Source organism: Pelecanus crispus, chromosome 10 (assembly GCF_030463565.1).
Source record: "Pelecanus crispus isolate bPelCri1 chromosome 10, bPelCri1.pri, whole genome shotgun sequence".
In the NCBI taxonomy this organism is placed as follows: domain Eukaryota; kingdom Metazoa; phylum Chordata; class Aves; order Pelecaniformes; family Pelecanidae; genus Pelecanus; species Pelecanus crispus.
This window is the reverse complement of record NC_134652.1, coordinates 24,084,826-24,100,964: the sequence shown is the minus strand read 5'-3', so window position 1 is coordinate 24,100,964 and position 16,139 is coordinate 24,084,826. Positions and strand designations below refer to the sequence as shown.

General features: G+C 40.3%; 1 protein-coding gene across 1 annotated transcript in view; it reads left to right on the top strand.

The window, feature by feature from the left end:
- USP54 (ubiquitin specific peptidase 54) overlaps window positions 1-16,139 on the top strand; it is a 52,435-nt gene that overhangs the window by 26,255 nt on the left and 10,041 nt on the right. Inside the window, exons 10-18 of the mRNA XM_075717375.1 lie at window positions 1,416-1,586; window positions 1,959-2,030; window positions 6,257-6,388; window positions 6,692-7,063; window positions 8,552-8,786; window positions 9,636-9,775; window positions 10,918-11,091; window positions 14,130-14,249; window positions 15,411-15,603. Of these exons, the coding sequence (XP_075573490.1) occupies window positions 1,416-1,586; window positions 1,959-2,030; window positions 6,257-6,388; window positions 6,692-7,063; window positions 8,552-8,786; window positions 9,636-9,775; window positions 10,918-11,091; window positions 14,130-14,249; window positions 15,411-15,603 (1,609 nt within the window). The remainder of the gene's footprint in view (window positions 1-1,415; window positions 1,587-1,958; window positions 2,031-6,256; window positions 6,389-6,691; window positions 7,064-8,551; window positions 8,787-9,635; window positions 9,776-10,917; window positions 11,092-14,129; window positions 14,250-15,410; window positions 15,604-16,139) is intronic.

Below are 16,139 nucleotides of genomic sequence, written 5' to 3'. Positions count from 1 at the left end.
TTTTTTCAGAATGGCCTTTTTATCTCTCACTAAGTGTAACTACAGCTTCTTCTGGATACAGTGTTATCAGATATCCACAGCCCATAATTCAGAAATGAATAGAAATTGCTTATTAAGTTGTTAATCACAATATTGTACCTGAATTTTTGTCAACGGAATCTGATAAATGCATCTAATCACATCAAGATCTGATACTACAAATTACGGAGGAAAGATTGTCCAAGGTGCTGGTATGAAATGTTGTGAAGCTAAGTGCAGACAAGTCTTGTGATGTTTTTGATATTTCTGTTGAATAAAGACTTAAGTTTACAAATTATTTTCTAGTACTCTGTTCCACAGCACTGATTCCTGTTGCCTGTATTCACCCTTCTTTCTGTGACTGTCATCTCCATTAACAGCTGTATTCTATACTTCTTTAGACCAATAAGATTTTTAGCCAGTAGGGAGGTGGGGGGAAGTTTCTGACTTCAGAAGTTGTTAGGCATCCTTAAACAGAACATCAGCTACAGGATTTGCTCTCACTGAAAGTGTGAAGTGCCCTCAGGCTGAGTGTTTGCGATTAAACCTAAGAATGACTTTCTTCTTTAATTCTTTTTTCTTTGTTAATTTCTTCACTGAGGAACAAGTATGAATTTAATATCCTGTATATTCAGCAGTATATACATCACATATGTAAAACGGCCAACAGCTTTCAAACTGTTCAGATTTTTAATTTTCTGTACTGAAAGTGGTGGGAGGAGGTTGTCTTTTTCTCCTCTTTGAGTTTAGGAATTACTGTACTGAAGTTGGATTGTGAAACTTCATCCTTTTCCATTTCCCACCTGTGCAGTGGACCAATGCTAGCTTCTTGAGAAGGAGCAGGTTACTTTGCTTTAGGTAATATAATTTCAGTATAAAGTTTTACTAGATAAGCTTTTGATTCATAATAGATGAAATGTGTTAATAATTATAACTTGTGATGTTCTTGTTACCTTATTAATATTTTGTACTTGATTAATATTTTAACTTCAACTTTCCCTGAAGCAGTGTATTTCATATTTTAATTACAATTGACAGTGTTGAAATTTAAAAAAGAATAATTTCAGTGTGGTACTCGTGTACTTCCAGTCCAAGGGATGTAGTTTAATTTTGCATAATAAAAGGATTTGATAAATTTGGAGTTATCAGAAAGAAATAAAATTTGCAGAAGGAATGACACTCTCCCCGCCCCCCCTCTTCCAAAGGAGAGCACCTTTCCCATAAGCTCTAGTGTCCTTGAATCAGAGTTTGTATGTTTGGTACTGTTTTTCTGTTAACTTCTGTGTAGTTCCCTCTTTTTCATTCCTGTTTTCTTTTTTTAGCCTCTCCTGACTTTTATAATAGCCCAAAAAGACTGATATTTGACATTACTTCCTTGACACTGCTTCCTTCCCTAGGGAGAGAACCTTCCATCTCGAGTGATACCAGGACAGATTCCTCTACAGACAGCTATCCTTATAAACAGGCACACCATGAGTCTGTGGTCAGTCACTTCTCCTCTGACTCCCAGGGGACGGTCATCTACAATGTGGAGAATGATGCAGCTTCACAAAGCAGCAGGGACACAGGTAGCAGATACCGTTACATCTGTGTGATTATTGTCATTAAATATGATGACTGCAGTGGATTCCAGTGAAAAATCTCTCTATATACAACCTGTAAAAGAATAGTTTACAGTGTTTAGTATCCTAAATGTTTTTGGTTTGTAATGAGCCATTGGCATTCACAAAAAATAAGCATAATTTTAAATGTTTTGTTGGCTTTTGTAGACTTGTATCTAGCCAGACAAACATTTACAGACATGTTTTCTGTTATCCACAATCCCACTTGCTCTCTTTGTTGTGTAATTCTGGAAGTTGAGTGTTGTACAGTGCCACTGTACGGTTTGGTAAGTGTTGTGTGTGCTACTTACTTATCTATGGGCAGTTACTTCATTTCAGGAGTTGCAGCTGTCTGGGAAAGGGGCTTTCATCACCAGAATCTCCCATACTTGAGCACTAAGGACTTTCTATGTAAGTGGGTGTTGGTAGTATTTACTTCCCCAGGGAGGAGCATAAGATGATTTCCTGCCTGTGCCATGGAAGCAAGTTAAGTGAAAATCTGCAATGAGAAGACAATCTGTATATATGTTCCTTTGGGCAGCTGAACAATCTGCCTGAACACTGTTTAGTTGAAAAGAGGTTAACTGGAAGTGTGAAGTCTTAGATCTCCTCTATTATTCATGCCCAGTGACCCTAGTCAGCCTGTTTCTGCGTAGAGTACTAACTTCTAACATCACTTCTGAAAAGTAGTGCGTGAGTTAAGGTCAGACTTCTCAAGCATCAGAAATATCATCTACTAAGTCTGTTTGAAAAGTTACTTTATTGTGCCTTAAATAGAGTTTCTAAGAAGGCATAACAGTTGAATCGGCAACTGTTGGTTGCACTAGAGTGTCAACAGCTATCACACCACTTTGTCCTTTTAGTTGCAAAATAGTTGCTCTCTTGTATTGTGATGATATATGTGTATTTGTTTCATCTGAAACACTCTATGGTACAAATATTTTTCACATCAAAATCTGGAAAAAAATGTTTCAAGTCTGTTTCCTTCAGTACTCTTTCATTCTTCATCAGAGATCCAAGTAACTGTAATACATGGTTTTAGGTAGCCTGACAGTACTTTCAATGTTTTAGCAAATACTTAACACCCTGGGTTCCAGTCATAGTCCTAGGTAGAATGTGAGAAAGAAGGGAAAGTTGGAGCAGAATTTGAGTGATGAAGAAACAGAATTTATATTGATCTTCAGAGTATGAAGAAGACAAAATGGAAAATGCTAGTGGAATATTGTTTATATAGTCTGCAAAAGTGGCACAGAGTTTATTGGATTAGGTTCCTCCCTGCAGAACTCGCCATGCAAAAGTCAGCAGAAAAGGGAGGGTAGGGGGATGGTTGCAATCATGTAAGCATGAAGTTTACCATGTAACCTTTTGTTCTGTCATTTTTAGTGACTTTCTCCTTTTCTTTTTCTTTCTTCTCCTACTGATTCTATCCTGTGTTATTCCCTTCAGCTTAGCCCGTCTCACCACCTAAATTCAGTTGTCCTCATCTTCCTTGATTCAGCATTAGCTATAGTCAGTCTGTCCCCTTAGCTAGCCACCTGTCTGGGCATTTCCCCTCTTTTTTTTTACCTACCCAAAACCTTTCCAAAAAAGCCACTCTGCCAACTCATACAACTGCTCGGTCATCACATGCTGATCCGTGGGGCTATAAAGAAGCCATCCACATTGAGCTGTCAACTGAATCGTTCTGGGCAAGAGCAGGATTCTTCATTTAATGATCATTTACCCACTACTCCAGCCCAGAAAATTATGGACCCTATCCCACATCGTCCTCCAGGGAAGGACCACCATTGGGTTGTATGACCTCAGGCACCCAGGTACTTCAGAATGGGGGCATGAAGAGTGGCTGCATAAGCCCTCTCTTGCTCCTACCAACCTGTGCTGCTGAGAAAAATGTGTGTATTCTGCCTGCCCTATTCATGCAGCTGAGATTTCAGTGGGAGGGAGTAAGGTTTTCTGTCTGTCGTGGTTTAGCCCCAGCCAGCAACTAAGCACCACACAGCCGCTCGCTCATTCCCCCTACCCCGATGGGATGGGGGAGAGAATTGGAGGAGTAAGAGTGAGAAACACTCCTGGGTTGAGATAAGAACAGTTTAATAATTGAAATAAAGTAAAATAGTAATGATTATATAATAATGATAATAACAATAATAATATACAAAGCAAGTGATGCACAATGCAATTGCTCACCACCCGCCAACCGATACCCAGACAGTTCCCGAGCAGCGATCGCTGCTCCCCAGCCACCCCCCCCCCCAGCTTATATACTAAGCATGACGTCATATGGCATGGAATAGCCCTTTGGCCAGTTTGGATCAACTATTCTGGCTGTGCCCCCTCCCAGTTTCTTGTGCACCTGGCAGAGCATGGGAAGCTGAAAAGTCCTTGACTAGCATAAGCAGTACTTAGCAACAACTAAAAACATCAGCATGTTATCAACATTCTTCTCCTACTAAATCCAAAACACAGCACTATGCCTGCTACTAGGAAGAAAATTAACTCTATCCCAGCCGAAACCAGGACACTGTCTTAACCTGTTTGATTTAATTCTCTTCTCTAACATATTCTTAGACATGCACACAACCCCAACAAACCCAAACTTTTCCTTTGAATATCACTGTTTGCTTATGAAGCCATCCCACCTCTGGAGGATGAGGTATTTAATTGATACATCCAGCAAGGGACACCTTTTAAGTATATGATAGGGCACTCACACAGAAATCGTGGCTTGTTATTTTAGTGAACTAAAAAAAAATGAGTGTAAAGTGTTTGCTAATATTCTTGGGATTGTAATTCCTATATTCATGCATTATGTTGGATTTGGTCTTTGTTCCAGAGGGTCTAGGTCTGTGTCCTGCAAACTTTTGATTCTTGGCATCTCCTCCATGGCTATTAAACGTCCAGTGACAACAGGACAAAATTTGCAGTTTATGAAAGGAGGAGAAAATATTTATACAAAGCTAGCAGCCTTCATTCTACAAGGCTAAGTTGGGCTCTAATTAGTCCATGCAGACCCTAAGATAGCTCCAGCAGCACTAATTATCTTTAAATAGTTTCTGTTACAGTACTTGAAGGATGCTAACCAAGCACTCCCTGTCAGGTTGAACAACTTTGGGGGGAAGAATGTTTAACTAGAGACGTTGTACACTCTGAAGTGAAACATAAGCCTCTTCTATCTTGAGGGAGCCACTACAAGGTGTAAGATAATACTGTTCTTTCAGTCCCTAAAAGATGTGTGACAGTCTATGGTGTGAAGGAAAAAAAAAACAATTCTCCCAAAGCACTGACTCATGCTCAGTCACCTAAATGCTGCACATCTCCTATCTTCACTGCCAACATTTCTATTTTACTTCCTTAATTTCTTTTCTTTTATACGATCTGCTTGTTCCTAAAGAATTTGGCTACAAAATCTTTCTCTGCTTTGCAAATGAATAGAAATGCGAGTCTTGTGTAGCTTGCTTTTTGTTGTTTGGATTCCTTCCCACTCATTTATTATAGTATCTTTGTAGCAATTGTAGTTGAAGTGATTTTTTTTTTTTTTTTCAACTGTTGAAGGTACCATTTTATGTGTAAAATCTGCTTTAAATGTTGTTGATTTTTATGTTAATTTCTAGAGAAGGGGGAAGGCTCAGAACAGCCAGCTCTGTAGTCTGGGGGCTGTTAATCCACTATTGGGTAGTAGGGATTTTCCTTTCCTATCATCCTATGCAAGGTGAAAGTTGGTGATATAAAGGCTAGAGAAAAGTCTTTGTAGCGTATTCATAAATTCCCTTCTTACCCTGCATCTCTGCTTGGGACTACTCACGTGAGTAAAGCCATGTGTGTGTTTGTGCTTGCAGGTTTAGGACTGTGAATGTGTGAGAACGATAAAATTAAGAAAAGGCAATATGGAAAACTTGCGATGACAAATACTCTAAATTCACATTTGATGTGAGGAAATGGGGAATAAATTGCGTGCAAGAGAAAATATTAGCACTCAGACACGTGAGCTATAGTAAGGATACGTTGTCATGTGTCAGCTGATCCATGTTGATGGTTTGTGCGTATGCTCTTAGCTTGTGGCAGATGTGAATTAGCTGGCTTAGCCCTTGAGAGCCAACTGTGGCGTCTTCATCTTCACTATAGACTAAGCTAACTCAGATTACTTAGTATTTGCTACAGGTGAAGAGAGTACAGATGGATAGTAGTGCAGAGCACTGCATTGATGATGTGCAGTAGTGGTAACTTGTTCATGTGTTTGAGTCTTTGTTCAACAGAGTATTGTCAAGCAAGCTGTCCTCAGGATTTTCGTGTTCATGGCCATTAAAACTGAAAAAGTATTCAGATAGCAAGAAAGTGGTGTCCTTAGACTATTAGAAGACAAGGCAGAGTCAACTTTTTCCTCTCCCCATGGATGAACTCTTACTAACCAGAGTCCTTGGAGGGGCTGTATTGCTCTTTTATGACCTTAAAAACAGAACACCCTCCCCTCCCCAAGACAAAACCAAAAACTTTTGGATACAAAAACTTAGCCAAACCTGCCAGTTAGCATTGGAGCGTCTGCAGCTCCTAAGGAGCAGGAGAGCCCTGCTGCTCTTAGCACGCAGAACACTTGGTCCGAAGGCTCTTGTCATCTCTACTGTGTTGTTCTGTCCTTCCAGGGCACCTGACTGACAGTGAGTGCAATCAGAGGCATGTTTCCAAAAAGGGCTCACTGGCAGACCGCAAGAGGAGTTCTAGCCGGTCTTGGCGAAAAGGAGATGAGGCTCAGTCATCAGGATACCATAGTGAAGGCAAGAGATGTTACTTTATTTCAAGTATCAGTATCTCTTTCTGCATGTTTTTAAGATCCTCAATGTGTACATATATTTCCCTCCTTGTTTCTTATATCTTTGTCTGTATTTTACCTGTCTTTTTTGTTGTTGTTGTTTGTTTGTTTGGGGGGTGTTGGTTGGGTGTTTTTTAATTTTGTTGGGGTTTTTTTTGGTTTGGTTTGGTTTTTTACTTTTCAAAGTCTGTATGAAGGTGCTGCAAGTAGGGTTGCTGGTTTAATCTGAAGTTGTTTTTGTGGCTTTTGCTGTCTCTGTAAACTGCAGGAGAAACCTTGAAGGAGAAACAAGCCCCCAGAACTGCCCCCAAACCATCCAGCAGGCTGAGGGAATTTAAAGAGACAGTGAGCAATATGATCCACAGCAGACCACAGCAGATCTCTCAAACCATCCAGAATTCCCCTCGTGGAGGCAGTAGCGTGGATCAGGCAGAAACACGACCATCAAAAAGCCTGTCTGTACACTCTCGAGACTGGGAAGTGGAGAGTACCAGTAGTGAGTCTAAATCTAGTTCGTCTAGCAGGTACCGGCCAACCTGGAGACCCAAAAGAGAGTCTCTGAATATAGACAGCATCTTCAGTAAAGACAAGAGGAAACACTGTGGCTACACTCAGCTTAGCCCCTTCTCTGAAGAGGCAGGTAAGAGTTTGAGAAGAAAGATTTATTTCAGCATGCGTGGAATTTGTAATCCTCTGCTATCCAGTTTTGTTGAAGTAGAGTAGGAAAGTGAAATTTTGAACATGGCATTGAGGTCAGCCTTCAAGGCTAGTGTCTATGTGGGTATTCATTTTGCATGTATGATAGTTTGCTTTCTGTGTGCTAAATTTCACATGTAAGGAAATAATAAGGGAAGCATTACCATCTGCTCTGTTTAAATGGACACAGGGATAGACTGCTAAGTATCTGGAATTTCATCCCTTGGAATGGCCTTTTGTATTCGTCTGGGGTGTTTTTTCTGGCTCATCATGGTATTTTTGCATGACGGCTCAGACTATGGTGCGGCAAGTACCTTGTGTATCAGTGCTGCGTTCTTATTGTGAGGTTAAGAGCCTGGCAGCCAGTGTTTGTTTATCTGGGATCGTTTTACACCTGTAGTAGCTATGCAACTTGTATGTAGAGCTTTGCTGTTTTTGAAGGTAACAAAATCTGTTGTGAAACAACTTTGGGTATCTTTTGTTGCCCCCGCCCCAGCCCCCTGCTTTCCTTTTCCCGGTCTGCAAATGAATGTAACAGTTATTTTGCTCCCTCTCAAGAGGAGGGTACTCCTGAAACTATAAAGGGTGCGGAGAGCAGTTTACCAGTTCCTGGTTTTTATGCTATTACGCTACTTAGGCTGCTGCGCTCCCATCTCAGAGTGCTTGAAGGACAGAGGTTTGTGTGACTGGCAGTAGAATTGTGCTTAGTGAGGATGCTGTTGCAGAAATTTGGGGGCCTGGAAGAGAGGGAGGGACAGATGATACCAACTGGAAGGAGCTAAAGATTGAAAAAAATTGGGAAGCATGAAGAGAGATATATAGGGAAGATGAAGGGAGAGGAGAATACAGCTCCAGGGAAGGAAGCAAGGGGAGCAAACAAGAAGCAAGTAGGAATACACAGTAAAATCAGTAAGGAAGAATTAACAAAAAAAAAAAAAGAAAAAAAAAAAAGAAAAAAAGAAAAAGTTTTCCTGTCCTCTATGAAATAAAGTTATATAAGCAAGCCTCATCAAATTCTAAGTGGCAAAATAAACAATGTAAGAAGTGCAGTATCTGAAGTAGATATGACAGAGTACAATAACAAATATAAACTGGAAATACAGTTGAATATACTGTAAAATGATCTTGTACAAATACAAATTGTTATGGGGAGGAAGGGATTTTCTTTCCAGACTTGATTGTTACTTGCGGGGGGGAATATGGTAAGTTATACTAAAGGGAGAGATTAAAAAATAAATTTGTTGAATAGATTATTGCTTAATATTACTAGGAGCGCTGTAAAAATACTGGGTATTTTTCTGCTTAATATTGCTAGTTTTACACTAAATTAAAGGCAGTGCTAAGCATGGCTGAGAAGCTAACGTATGTATAGACGATTTGCTGGTATTGAAGCTTGGATCTTCTACCAAGCTATATTCTTTTGTCTTGACAGGTAAAGAGCTTATTGAGAATGAGGTGAAGGAACACCCTGTTCAAGAAACAAGATCAAGCCAGTCAAATGTCAGATACAAGCGTGGTGTGCTAGGCCGGGGCACCCAGCATCACATGGTGGATCAACATCCTCATCTAATACAGAGGATGGAGTCTGGCTATGAAAGCAGTGAACGCAACAGCAACAGCCCAGTTAGCCTGGACATGCCTTTGTCTGAAAGTTCAAGTACCCACAGGTAGATTTCAACAAACTTCATTTTTGGAGTGATTGAAGTCTCGATTTCTTTTCTGTAGTTACATAATGGTGTAGAACATTTTTTTAAAAAAATGTAAATTGGGTTCCTAACTTGTAGTGCAGGTTTATTGGGTTAGGGAAGAGATAGAAAGGAAATAGGAATCTGAGTGCATTTGGTTCCTTTTCTTCTCAGTATATTGATAGCTTACTGCTAGTGAGAAGGAAAAGAAATGAGGTTCATTTGAATGAGAAATGTTGACTAAAATGATGCATCTGAAATAGTCGTACCCTTAGTCTATGATTTAAAAACTCAAATATCAGACTTCTTGCTTGTCCTTTGAACAGCTCATACACCTTTTTGTTTTCAGTTAAGGTGTTGCGTGATAGAAGCCTTGTACAAAATGAGAAATCAAGTCTTGTATAGAAATCTTCGACATGTTCAGTCTGAGAAGTTCATTGAAGTCTTGCAAGACAGTTGTAATATTTATATGCAAAAATAAATAGGCAGCACAATATGTTTCTCTCCTTGGCTTAGGAAGCTTCAGGCAATCACAAACTGAGACTGTTTATGGCCAGAATAGTAGATTTTCAGCTGTAAGAATCTGTTGAGAACAGCTATCAGACCACAGTTTTAATATGCACTGCATACTCTCATGGAGGAGATCAGAATTATTGTCCTCCCCCTTGTTAACTTTCTTTTCCCCTGTTTCTCCCAAGATTTTCTTGTGGTAGACTTTTTTTTAATAAAATTAAAATGCAAGTAAATATTTATGTGATGATGATAAGGTGGATATAATTTCTCCTGGAGACATGAGTAAAATGGTAAACTGTAATTACTCTCTTCTTGGAGGGATGCTCATATGAAACGAGCAGGTGGATTGGTTCCTGCCTGGCGTAACATCCCAAAGTCTCACAGTAGCAGCATCTTGGAAGTGGAGTCTACTTCATCAATTGGGAGCTGGGCTAACAGCCCACACACCATTGGAAATGGTAAGATAACACTTCCTCAATAGCAGTGGTTTTGCAAGGTAAATTGTGTTGGAGTTGTTAGTTACTTTCTGGATGTTTTATCTTCACAGTGAAAATTGAGGAAAGGGAAAAGAAACAGTAAGGAACATAACACAGTTTTACAAGATATAACTTCCCAGCTTTACCAAAGGGGGTTGTAAAAAAACTTTGTTGGAATATTCCTTTGATCATGTTGCTCTGGCATCTTTTTTTGAGTATTGACTTAACTGATAAAGTAAAGCTATTTTGCCTATTCTCTCCTGTAACTCAGTATTCTACCATCAGTGGAAAATATCTTCCCAAGCATAACTCATAATAACTTAGTAGGATTGACAAGTCCTGAAAAGGAGCTCATAGTGATGTACAAAATTCAAAATTGTCAGAAATGAGAATGAATATTTACAAGATGTTTGGGCTAAGGCTGAACTCTTCAGCAGATATTCATTCTGATTATATATCGTTCTGAGCAAATACTTTATTCCAGAGAATGTCTGGAGAAAGGAAAGGGAGAAGACACTTTTTGAATACAGGTCATAGTTGAAGTGAAAATGATGACTGATAGATTTCTGCTGTGTTGACAAGGATATTGATATGCTTTATTTTCCTTCCATTTTCATCTGCTTCTGCAGTTAGATGAAAAGCATCTCGGTTGGAATCCATTTTACTTACTAAAGCTAATGATCTGGCTAATTTGACAGAGCATTATTTACAAATTATAAGCACAGTAAGAAGCCTCAAGATTTCAGCATCAGCTTAGGGTTATCTCTTCCAGTGGCTCTCTCTGTTCCGTTTGCTGTTTCTTGGGTCAGTGAATCCAGGGATGGGCTGTGCTGCAGGGGAGCTTGAAGCAATACTGCAGCATTTCTGCCAGTCAGTGACACAGAGAGGCAATTGGAAACCAAATGGCTTGGGCAGGGTTTTAAAAGTAAAACAGCAAAATTTGTGATCTGACATTCTGTGGTCTTTGCTTAGTCAGTCTGTTATGTTCTAGCATTAGTTGCATTCTCCGTTAATATTTCTCTGTCTTTTAAGGGATACTTTAAGAGATTTTTTACTATCAAAACATGTTTTTGGGTTTGGGTTTTTTTTTGTTTTGTTTTGTTTTGTTTGTTTTGTTTTTGAAGGTGGGGAGATGTTTGTCCCGTTAAAGAGTGAACTGGATGAATTGCAAGAGGAGGTGGCAAGGAGAGCGCGTGAACAAGAACTACGCAGAAAAAGAGAAAAAGAAATGGAGGCAGCAATGGGCTTTAATCCCCGTCCCAGCAGGTTCATGGATCTAGATGAACTGCAGAATCAGGGTAACTTTTTGAATGCAGTATGTTTTGCGAGATTGTAGCGCTGAAGTTTTTTGAACCTTTGAACTTAATTCCCTACTGTAAGTCTCTCTCTCTCTCCCCCCTCCGTTACAGTTTTGTACCTTCAGTTAGTGAAAGACCATCAATTTCAGACGTGTAGGATGCAAAAAAACCTGTTTGGTATTTTGACCAAATTCCTTCTTAAATGAGACAACAAAGTAGTGCAGAGGTGGTTTTAATATATTTGCACCTTTTCATTTTTATGTGGTCATACACACCATTACTAGTATTGATACCTAGATTTAGCTACAAGGCTTCAACCAGGATCTTGGAATGGGCAGGGCTGTTTGTACCTCTCAAACAGCTCAGGTCCACCTGCAGCATAGCTTGTCCGTTTAGGCCATTGTTTTGTTTCTGGTAGCATCACTGACCTAAGCAATTCTGCTTGTTCCTGCCCTTGTACTTTCCACTCTTTCTTCCTGCCCAGCTGTGCAGCCACAGCACAGGGGTGGGAACAAGTACTGCGGCAGGCTTAAGCAGGATCTAATGTTGAAAATCTGAGCTGGGTTTAGCTTACATATCTCTTCTAAGGAGAAAGAATTGCAGGGGGCGGTGGGGGAGCAGAATTAAAAAGCCAAATACTAAGTTTGGTTGTCTTTTCCATGACTCCTCATGTTTCTGGCAGGGGTTGGCAGCAGAAAAGGTTTAATTGGAAGGATGGAGCTGCAGCACAGGGAACTTGGTGACAGGGTTCACATGTGGCACCTTTGTTTTAGCCTTCCATCAGCCAGTGAGGGGATGAAGTACACTGACCCAGTCAGGAGTGAAGCCTGAAGCCTGGTAGAGCGTTTAACTGGGGGATTGTTGGTAGGTCAGCAGAGCCAAGGGAAGGTCTAATGAACACCTAAGTTCTGCTCCCACAAATGCATGCATGATTGGGGCAAACCCACTGTGGCCTCCTGTGTTGCCAGGCCTCGTTGCTCCCCATGCTGCTTGCTCAAACTTGTCGTAGATAAGAGTTGAGGTGCTGGTTTCCTGCTGCAGGACAGAGAGGAAGGAGAAGGGCACCCCACAGCAATGCCAGCTCTGGGCACAATACAGCAAGTGCGCTGCAGCCTACAGCCATGCCAACTGCTCAGCTGCCAGAATGTCACTGTGCATATGGTAGCTGAAAAATATGATCTCTATGAGAATGTCTGACTGTGGGAATGTTTCTATAACTTTTGCTGACCATCAGTGAGCCACTTAGTTATCCTTTACAGTCCTGCTGTGACCTGCCAGTAACCAGGTGAAAAATTCTGATGTACCAGAGTAGATGGATGTCTTTTTTTATTAGTATTAGTGTTTACTTTTGTAACATAAATGCTAATGATGTAAAAATTTAAAAGTAAACCTCTCTTGTTGAGCATGAGGAGGATGTTGTCTTCTCTGCCTCTCCTGCCCGAAAGAAAATAGCATATTCTCCAAGACGTTACCCCTCTTTGATCTCTTGATGTATTAGTTGGTAAAAGCAAAAATTGCTTAGCTTTTCCTTGTTAAAAAGAAAGTAAACTAGAATAATGCTTAATCAAAAAAGACTTCAGTAGAACATTTGAGGAGTTTACAGGCATTGACTTGAGATTTGAGAAAGTTTTTATTCCTTTTAAGCCTTTCCCCACCCCAGTCAGAGATGTAATAGCTTAACATTAACAGACTGCTTGACTGCCTGGAAGGCTTGCTTGTACGCAGAACTCCAGAACGCTTGTGACTCATTTTCCCTCAAGTAAACTGCTAAATTCATGCAAAGAAAGCTAACTTGAATATACTGGCTTTGATTACAAGCCTCAGTAGCCTTGATTTTGAAACTGAATGTGCTGCTTGATTAACTCACTGCTCTAACAACTCTTATTTCTCTCTGCACTACTTGCTTTTCATGTGAGTTCTTTGGGGTTTATGGTATAAGAGAGTTTATGTTTGCATCTGTGTACAAGGGTGTTGGGGAGCAGGCCAGGCCATAGCATATGTTATGCAATTTGAGAATTTATTGTTGGCCAATAAAGATACTCATGTTCTCTACCACAATGACAGAGACATTCCGTTTAAAAACCCCACCCCTAAACAAAACAAAAAGTCAAGTTTTATTTTCTGTTTTCCCCTGCCTCATTTGAATGTGTGCATTTTAGTGCATAACTTGCATAATGCATAATAGGTGAGACCAGATTGTTTGGGCATTTCCTCCTTCAGAACTGGATGTTCTGATGCCAGGACACAGTGTTTCACCTTTCTCTTGCATGTCCAAGGATGATTTATCCTTTTCTTCTCCAATACTGTTTTCTAAATTGTTGCAAAAAGAATTCTTGACAATTGACCCTTTCTTTTTGGCTTACACATGTTTTTCCTCCTAAAGCTGCAAGACTGTAGGGTTTTCATATTCCATATGTCTCTTTCAGCAGTTGAATGTATGCACTGAACACGTTTGTACAAGTATTTTGTGAAGGCGTTTACACTTGCACTCAAGTCTGATTTTTTTGTTCCCCAGACATCTTGGTTTGTTTCAGTTTGTTTCCAATTTGTATGGAAGTAATTGGATATCTGAAGAAGACACAGATGATTTTTTGGGAGGGGACTTAAGATAATGTACAAGGAAAGCCCTGACATGCTCTATTTCTTTTACTGATATGTTTTGATTTAGATTTAATTCTAAATTTTGATTAATTCCTACTTGACAGAAGTCATCTGAACTGACTCTGTGGTATGTCTGTACCATCTTTTATACTGGTTTTAGACTGTTGAAAATAATATAATAAGCCAGTACAACTCTCTCAAGTAAACAAAATTCGAGCAAAAATTCTGGTTCAGATTGTTTTACTGTGTGGATGTCAAGCATCTCGGGGTGCTCAAGTTGTACTTCTGCTTAGGGAAGGTTAGGTGATGTGGTCTGGGATATGTGCAGCCTCTGCGAGACTCCATATGTGGAAGAATTTGGCAATCATGAATGGGATGAGGGTAAGTGAGGGTTCTGCAATGAATGAAACCAAAATGAAGGGTGCTGCCCATTGCAGGGAGGAGTGATGGCTTTGAGAAGTCGATGCAGGAGGCAGACTCAATCTTTGAAGAGTCGCTGAATCAGGAGCAGAAGGGGGATTGTGCTGCAGCTTTGGCGCTCTGTAATGAAGCTATATGTAAGTAACTCTAACCGCCTGAGCTATTGTGCTTTTGACAGTTTACTAGTATCATAGGAAAAAAGTCTGAAGCATTGAATCACGTTAAATGGTCAGGTAGAAATATGGGGATCCAGCTGGTCTTCAGGTATGTGCAGGGAGACAGAATCTTTCCTTTTCTCAAACATTCCCTTTTGGGGGTTTTAATCCTGTTCCTCTTCCATCTCTTTTTTTCATGTTTGCATCCATTTTTGTTCTCTCCAGCACTATGGCAGTAACAGCACTGGGGTGCTGATGTGCCCTTTTTGGTGCTAAATGGTGCATTTCAGCAAGCACCTGGTAGGTAACTCCTCCTGCCACTTGGTCCTCAATTATTTTCCCCATCTTCAGACCAAATTACAAAAGACATTAAGCTCCCCTGTTTCTCATGGAGGGTGTAGCATAGGAAGAAAATGGTAGCCCATTCTTGAGTCCTCTGGATTAACAGAAATGAGCTATGCTATACCTGACTTTCATGAAGAAAAAAGCATTAGGACATTGAAGTGCTTAAATGCATTGTGACCTTTGAGAATGTGTGCTATGTGATTTCATTTTATTTTTGGTCTTTTTCCATTATGACTGGCTGGCTGTCTCACCCCATGCTCCTCTCTGTCTGTATAGAATGGCTGCAGACAGAATGGGTAGCTCCTGTGCATTTGCATTTAGAAATTGGCTCGTATGGACTGCAGAATAAGGGGCGCAGCATACAGCTGTTGTGATAGCTCTATTAGCTTCCATTGCAGCAAGGTATATGCTGAATCTCAAATCCCAGCTGGGTATTCCTGCACATAAAGGGAGTCCCAGGTATGGAGGATACAGGAGAAGGGTAGGTGATAGAATGAAGCATCAACATGGTAGGGTTAGAAAGAGCCTGTGTGAAGGGGATGAGAAGTTGGGCTAAAACATGGATAATTTTTTTTTTTTTTTAACTTTATTTTGGTTTAGTTTCGATTAACATGTTTGGACACCTGGCTAAGCTGAATGTGCATTAATGGAAACAATAGCATCCTTGTGAACTCTTTTGTGGCAGTATTTGCATGGTCCATGTTTTATGTTCTTGCTGCATCTTTTTTCTTTTTTTTCTTTTTCAATTTTATTCCTTTTTTCTGTTTGTTTTCTGCTATGTTTTCTTTTGCATTTTAGCTAAACTAAGACTTGCCATGCATGATGCCAGCGCTAGCACTCACAGCAGAGCCCTAGTCGATAAGAAGCTGCAAATCAGTATCCGAAAAGCCCGGAGCCTCCAGGATCGCATGCAGCACCAACAGCCATCGCAGCCGCTGCCGCCGCCAGCCTGGCACCCACCACAGGGCGGCACCATGGCCCAGTCTACAAGGTAGTCCAAGTATATCACCTAGACCCAGATCTGAGCTGCATCTATGAGCAGTGCAGTCTGGAAAGAAATAGCAGACTATATATATTCCCCGGATAGTCCAAATCCTATAGTGCTACTTCCTATTCCTTTCTTCTTTAGGTTAAATCCTATTATATGATGGTCAACTACCCCTTTTTTTCTCCCCCCCAGTCTTGACAGAGTAGTTCAATGTGCACATGTTCAAAATGTGATCTGTGACAGAGAATTGTAGCAGTCAGTGCCTGGCAGCATCGATATTTTATGCACCAAGGGAAAGAATACAATAGACGATAACCTGGCTAAAAAGGGGGTGTGTGTTAGGATGAAATGTGCAACTGTTTACAATCAGGAGCAGTTTCAGGACTTGGCCAGTAAAAGAGTGTACTACAGTAAAAATCTTGCTATAATTGCTTTTACGTTGGGAACAGCAACTGGCGTGTTTTAGTGCTCTGTAGTTTCAAAAATGTCAAGTACACTGATCTTTTCTTTCTAGTTCACTTCTCTAGTGATGCAGTGGT